The 8,013-nt window shown below is 30.4% G+C and overlaps 1 protein-coding gene across 1 annotated transcript; it reads left to right on the forward strand.

Annotated features, from left to right (window-relative positions):
- The first annotated feature begins 314 nt into the window (after positions 1-314).
- Positions 315-6,130, forward strand: LOC140675217 (vitellin-degrading protease). Its single transcript, XM_072909426.1, has 6 exons — positions 315-368; positions 457-542; positions 5,108-5,196; positions 5,313-5,565; positions 5,688-5,852; positions 5,915-6,130. The coding sequence occupies exons 1-6, from the start codon at positions 326-328 to the stop codon at positions 6,068-6,070; spliced, it is 792 nt and encodes a 263-aa protein (XP_072765527.1). The 5' UTR covers positions 315-325; the 3' UTR covers positions 6,071-6,130.
- The last annotated feature ends 1,883 nt before the right edge of the window (positions 6,131-8,013 follow it).

Genomic DNA, 8,013 nt, shown 5'->3' on the forward strand with positions numbered 1-8,013 from the left:
AAGAGAAAATTAATTTTTTTTCTACTAGTAAATAATTTAAGATAAATTTTTTGTATATATGTATATATATATATATTATTTGTAAAATATTTGATTAAAATAAAATTTATGTTAATGTATGCTTAAAATAAAATTTTAATTTAATGTATGACAAAAAAATAAATGTTTGTAATTTGTGTCCATTGATAACATTTTGATAATCGGAATAGCGATAGCCAAAGCAATTTTTTTTGCAAATGACCATAAGCGTTTTGTCCTTTGATAATTTCTGCTAATAATCATAACTATGTTGTTTAAAGCAGTAGTACATTTTACATCGACAAGAATGAACACTCGTTTTCTAATATTTAGTATTGTCTATTTCATAGGTGAATTTATCACATTATTTAAAAACAGTTATTTATTTAGAAACAGTTCTTTAAACCTATAAATCTAATGTTATATGTTTAAATCTAGCGCATTCACATTGTAAACTTTTAAGTAATTCAGTAGAAAGAATCATCGGTGGCTCAGAAATCAATATCGAGTCAGTTCCTTATGTAGTAAGTAGACTTTTATATTGATTTTAACTATATATATTGATTGACACTTTAATTTTATATGTATAAAAGTGTTAATATATAGTAGAGAGAATGCATTATATTATTATAGCAATATAATTTTAATTATATATATATACAGGGTGGACCATTTTAATCCATCCAGTCGAATATCTCGAAAACCAAGCCTGGGAGAGAAAAATGTTTCAGACAAAAATTGTATGGTTTCGAGGGGGCCATAAAATGGTACCATTGGTTTGACCTTGAAAAGTCATTTGAAGGTCACGTGAAGGTCACTTCAAGTTTTTTAAATGAAACACCCTATATATTTTTACATATTCTTGTAGCTCATCTCGAGAGTTTCCCAAAACACTTACGACAAAATATTTTTCATTAAGTATTTTTTGAGTTATAAGGCTTCAAAGTTGCAGTATTTTGACATAAAATACAAGATATCTCATAAAATATTCATTTTTTGATTATCTTACTCTAATACTTTTATGCACAGAATAACGAGACGAATCAATTGACATAATTAAAATACATAATTATGTTAAAGTAAAAATCTCAATTTGCAACTAACAGTTACACATTTTTACTTTAACATAATTATGTGTTTTCTTTACACCAATTGATTCGTCTCATTATTCTGTGCATAAAAGTATTAGAGTAAGATAATCAAAAAATGAATATTTTATGAGATATCTTGTATTTTATGTCAAAATACTGCAACTTTGAAGCCTTATAACTCAAAAAATACTTAATGAAAAATACTTTGTCATAAGTGTTTTGAAAAGCTCTCGAGATGAGCTACAAGAATATGTAAAAATATATAGGGTGTTTCATTTAAAAAACTTGAAGTGACTTTCACGTGACCTTCAAATGACTTTTCAAGGTCAAACCAATGGTACAATCCTATGGCTTTTTCGAAACCATACAACTTTTGTCTGAAACATTTTTCTCTTCTGGGCTTGGTTTTCGAGATATTCGACTGGATGGATTAAAATGGTCTACCCTGTATAAATATATATATATATATATATATACAGTCTTTTAATTAATAGTTTAATAATTATTGCGCAAATCGTAAAATGGTACAGGACTTTTATGTTCAGTTTGTCCTGCTCTATCTGCCCTAGAGAGGTGAGGCGGTAATTGCCGGACACCCTGTATATATAGGTATACAGGGTGTCCCAGAACAACTTTCCGTCCATAAAATGACGTATTTCTGACACAATTCTAAGACAATTCTTCCTTTACCAAAATTTGATTTGAAGCGTAGTTTTTGAGTTATAAGCAAAAATAGTTAGCAAATCACACGTCGAGTATAGAAGGCAGGCAGGAGCCGCGCGGCGCACCGCGGGCGCAGCTGACCGTCCGACGAGTGATTTTCCGTCGTATGAATCGCTAACTATTTTATCTTATAACATAAAATTATGCTTTAAATAAAATTTTGGTAAAAAAGAAAATGTCTTATAATTACGTCAGGAATAAGTGTTCCTTAAAATAACGTTACTTTAATGACCAAAAGTTGTTCCGGATCGCCGACCGTCGGACGCTGCAATCAACTGATTGCTACACGCGATGTGTGTATGTCTGAGTGTGTGCGTAAAAGAAAGGGACAGAGTGAGTGAGAGAAAGAGAGAGAAATAACCGTCTCCACGACGGCGACGCTCCTTCGATTGTCGTCGACATTGTCGTCGACGACTTCAGACCGATCGATATATTGATTTTCCGGCTCAGCTGAGAGACACATCGCGTGTAACAATCAGCTGATCGCAGCGTCCGACGTTATTTTAAGGAACACATTCCTGACGTAATTATAAGACATTTTCTTCTTTACCAAAATTTTATTTAAAGCATAATTTTATGTTATAAGATAAAATAGTTAGCGACTCATGCGGCGGTAATCACTCGTCGGACGGTCAGCTGCGCCGCGCCGCTCCTGCCTGCCTTCTATACTCGACGTGTGATTTGCTAACTATTTTTGCTTATAACTCAAAAACTACGCTTTAAATCAAATTTTGGTAAAGGAAAAATTGTCGTAGAATTGTGTCAGAAATACGTCATTTTACGGACGGAAGGTTGTTCTGGGACACCGTGTATACATATATATATATATATATACAGGGTATCCATGACCACCTGTATCATCCTTTTATCTAAGAAACAGCATTTTAGAGAAAAATGTTTCAGACAAAAATTGTACGGTTTTGAGGAGGCCATAAGACGGTACCATTGGTTTGACCTTGAATAGTTGTTTGAAGGTTATATAAAAGTCACCTTGAATTTTTTAAATAAGACACCCTATATATTATTGCATATTCTTGTAGCTTACCTCGAGAGCTATCCAAAATACTTACGATAAAGTATTTTTCGTATTTTTTGAGTTATGAGACTTGAAAGTTGCAATATTTTGACATAAAATACAAGATATCTCGTAAAATATTCATTTTTCGATTATTTTACCTTAATAGTGTTATGCACAGAATAATGAGACAAATCAATTGGTGTAAAGAAAACACATAGTTATCTTTAAGAAAAAATCCGAATTTGCAACTAGCAGTTACACATTTTTACTTTAACATAATTATGTATTTTAATTACGCCAATTGATTTGTCTCATTATTCTGCGCATAAAAGTATTAGGGTATTATAAAATAATCGAAAAATGAATATTTTACGAGATATCTTGTATTTTATGTCAAAATATTGCAACTTTCAAGTCTCATAACTCAAAAAATACGAAAAATACTTTATCGTAAATTTTGGATAGCTCTCGAGGTAAGCTACAAGAATATGCAATAATATATAGGGTGTCTTATTTAAAAAATTCAAGGTGACTTTTATATAACCTTCAAACAACTATTCAAGGTCAAACCAATGGTACCGTCTTATGGCCTCCTCAAAACCGTACAATTTTTGTCTGAAACATTTTTCTCTAAAATGCTGTTTCCTAGATAAAAGGGTGATACGGGTGGTCATGGACACCCTGTACACACACATACAGACATATAGGGTAGTCTACTTTAATAATAAGAGGAATAATTAGAGGAATCAATTAATGTAAACAAAATACATAGTTATCTTTAAAAAGTATTTGTAACTGCTTGTTATAAATTCCTTTTTTTTTTAATATACAATCTGGTTAAGAAAAGTCTTTTTATTAAATAAACAATTTGCCACGGTGTCAAATATAACGATTTATATATTATTTTACATTCTAGTTAGTTCATTTCAATCGTTTTATGAATAACATGCGTTTTTTATCGCCGTTTCATACAATATTTACGTTGAGTTTCTGTGGCTGTACTATTTATTAATAATTATTATAGATTATATAAAAAATATGTTATAGAGATGGATGAGATTTTAAAAAATAATGCAATTCATAAAAACATGTTTTATACGAAGTTTGAAAATTTATTTATTATTACATTTTAATACAATTATAATAGGTGTGTTTCTTTGTTTTTTTTCACACCTTTAGGATGAGGCGGTCCCTATTCAAATAAGTAAATCTGTAACTGAATCTGACTAAATCATATTGTCAACTGGAAAATATTATTTTATGTGTTAAAAACTTCAAGAATTTTTGAGTCGATTTCCTAGAAAATAATATATTCTGCGAAATTGATGAGTGTACAGGACACATATTTTTCTTGGTGTATTTTTGAGATCTCATTTTTGAGAATTGGTGTATTTTTGACATCTCATTTTTGAGAATTATAAAAACTTCTTTTTACCCCCCTCTAAAATATATGCCTTGTGCACTAATCAATTTCGCAGAATATATTATTTTCTAGGAAATCGATACATTAATATCCGCGTTGGCTTTTATTCGCCAATTTCCTCTTTGTTTGTTTGTAAGAGCCTTATATTCGAAGTATTTAAGAATTTTATTTATGTTACTCTTTATAAAATCTCAATCGTATTAAATATATTTATACAAGGTTGAAAATTTTCTTATTTATAAAAATATACATAGTTTGTCAATTATCTAGAAATAAGTGGCTATTTTACAGACAGTTCATAACACGATTGAAATGAACCTGAGTCAGATTTAAAACAAAAATATATATATACGTATATACAAAATCTATTTGACAATATGACGGGTCGCTTGTTAACGTTATAAAAACATCAAAATTCTTAGCTAGATTGTAAAATACTTTATTTTTACCATGATTTGAGAATATGACCGCATTTCATAAAACAATTAGACGTTTCATAAAAAGACGAATTTTGTAATCTGGCTACGACATATACTTAACTGGATATATATCAAATATATAGACCAAAAAATATAGACCAAAAATATAGACCAAAAATATAGAAAAAAATATATTGGATATTAAATAATAATTTTTATTTGTTATACATTGTTAGTATAGAATAAAAAGTAAATATAACTTTATTCTCTGGAAGAGTAATAAATTAAAAATATAATAAATCCTAAAATTTTTAAAATATATAAAATATATCTCATTTGAATTTCAAGATTATAACTTTTTCTGAACTTTAATTAAGATTATATACATAGTAACAAAATTCTTTTATTTTTATAGTTGTCAATAATGTTGAATGACAACTACGCATGCAGTGGTGCTATAATAAATAATAATTGGGCTATAACAGCAGCGCATTGTATAACAGCGTGAGTAAAATAATAAATCCAAAAATAATAATTTCTAATTCTCACCATGTGATTAAATGTGTAAAATATATAAGAATGTATTTTTTATTTTAACAAATATAAAATATATGACACAGAGCTAATGATCCTCTTAAAGAAATCAGCATATGCAGTGGATGCACTATTCTTTATAAGGATTGCGTCACTCATAATATTGTTAATTTTTTTATACACGAAAACTTTAATAATGTGACCAACGACTATGATATTGCTGCTATCAAAGTAACACCGATGTTCACATACAATAATTTTACGAAAGCAATTGATTTGGCACCAGATAACAATGTCTTTACAAAATGGGGTATAGTTTGCGGTTGGGGATACTATTTGGTAAGTAACAATTATTATAACAATATAATATGTAAAAATGTCAATATTATATGATATACTCTCTTTTTAAAATTGGTTTATATGTATACACAAGAAGGTAATTTTCTATGAAATATATACAGAAACTAAATAATAATATCGAACCAATTCTGCCCAAAACTCTGCGATGTATCCAAATACCACAAGTAGAAAGAAAATTATGCAGCAAAGAATATAAAGATAGATATATAATAACACCTCAAATGTTATGTTATGGATATCAGAATGGAATCGAAGATGCTTGTAAAGTAAGATTTACATTAAGTCATAATTCTTGTTATATATTAGTTCTTAATATTTATACAAATAGGGTGATTCTGGAGCATCAATAGTTAACGAGAACAATATTCTACTCGGTGTGACTTCATGGGGAGATGGTTGTGCCGAAATGTATTCTCCTGGTGTATACACAAATGCTGTATGTCTTCGGCATTGGATTAAAAATAAAACTGAAATGGATACTTAAAATACTTACAGTTAAATATGTTTGCATGTTTTACGAAATAATACAAGTTTTAAAATATAATTGTATCAAAATATCTAATTCATACATTTTAAAAAAAGAGTATCGTTTTTTATCACCGTTCGATTAGATGACTCATTGTCAATGATACAGAATTCTATTACTTAAAAAAGCAAAAATAAAAACAGTTTAGATGTTCACTCAAGTTTATTCAAAAAATTATTATACAAGAAATATTATTGTTTATTTTATTGGTTAAATACTTCATTGTTTTTTTACAAATATAATGATACCATAAAATTGTACTACATAAAAATAAAAATTATGGTATAAAATTGGTAAATTCGTTTATTATAAGGTTTTAATATTAATTAAAATTATTTTATTAAATAAAATGCAATATAAAAAAACCCTGGGTTTTCAGTCCCTAGCTTCGCGCCGAAGAGACTATTCTAACCTTTATTTATCTTTTTCCTATTACATTGTTTTATCTTAACCTATATCTAATCTTAATCCTAGTTCGTCTGGATAAGTTCGAGTCTGCGTTCCGCCATACTGGTAGTCTCAGACAAGCTCGGGCGATGCAGCGTACACGACCACCGTACAACCCAATAAAATGCAATATAATTTTGGTGTATTTAATTTAAATATTTGAATATGTGTCTGTGTGTGTACACGCACCGGCATAAATGGTGTCCGTCGGTAAATGTGTATGTACGTACGTGTATGACAACCGAAAGCGTCACATACACATGCAGCGCGTACGTACGTGTCACTTGAAGCGCGGCAGAATTCATGCAGCGGAGAAGAAAAAAGTGAGAGGCAATCCGATGTTGCATCCTTAGCGCAAGCCGCACGATCGAGAGAAAAAGCATGACAAGATGTGATGCCGATTAGTGGTGTCCTATAACTCTGTCTCACTCACTCTATGCATGAATGAGCGAAAAAGCTATAGGACACCGCGTTGTCTCTGTATGCGTCTCGTTCGCTCTCGCGCTTATGTCATGTTTCCTTTTTTATTCCTTCAAGAAACGTGGCTGAGTCTTGCGGATCGAATACCGGCATTCATAAAATTTTAATTATATCACATATTAGAAATTGATCGGTTTCATACATAGCAAAGAAACATATTCCATAAAAAATGGGTGCAAATTTACAATTACTGTTCTAGTGAATCTCAAAATTACTCATAATGATACATGTATAATTTTTTACCAAATTTTTTACATAATAGAAAAAAAAATTACGCAATCATAAATAAATTAATAATTAATTAGAATAAGCATATGTTTCTTTGCTATATATGAAACCGATCAATTTCTAATATTAATATGATATAATTAAAATTTTATGAATGCCGGTATTCGAGCCGCAAGGCTCAGCCACGTTTCTTGAAGAAATAAGAAAGAAAACATGACATAAGCGCGAGAGCGAATGAGACGAATATAGAGACAACGCGGTGTCCTATAGCTCTCTCGCTCATTCATGCGTAGAGTGAGTGAGACAGAGTTATAGGACACCATTAATCGGCATCACGTCTTGTCATGTTTTCTCTCTCGAGCGTGCGTCTTGCGCTAAGGATGCAACATCGGATTGCCTCCCACTTTTATCTCCTCCGCTGCATGAATTCCGCCGCGTTTCAAGTGACACGTACGTACGCTGCATGTGTATGTGACGCTTTCGGTTGTCATACACGTACGTACATACACATTTACCGACGGACATCATTTATGCCGGTGCGTATACATATATATAAGAGAGAGCCCTGGGAAAGCGGGCCAGTTCGCACGGCGCGTTTTTCGAATAAAACTATCTACTTAATTCGTCATTGTTCAAACGCATACAGAAAATATGTTGTATATGGAAATCAGTAAATATTTTTCCTGTCAAAAGTACTATTATTTTAATCAAAAAATTTTATTTTATAAGTCAAAAATGGAATTAAA

Source organism: Anoplolepis gracilipes, chromosome 17, assembly GCF_047496725.1.
Source record: "Anoplolepis gracilipes chromosome 17, ASM4749672v1, whole genome shotgun sequence".
Taxonomy (NCBI): Eukaryota; Metazoa; Arthropoda; class Insecta; order Hymenoptera; family Formicidae; genus Anoplolepis; species Anoplolepis gracilipes.

Coding starts and splice junctions, on each gene's coding strand:
- LOC140675217 (XM_072909426.1), top strand. CDS start 326: ATGAACACTCGTTTTCTAATATTTAGTATTGTCTATTTCATAG. Junction 5,197..5,312: donor GCAGCGCATTGTATAACAGC/GTGAGTAAAATA, acceptor TATATGACACAG/AGCTAATGATCCTCTTAAAG. Junction 5,853..5,914: donor GAATCGAAGATGCTTGTAAA/GTAAGATTTACA, acceptor TTATACAAATAG/GGTGATTCTGGAGCATCAAT.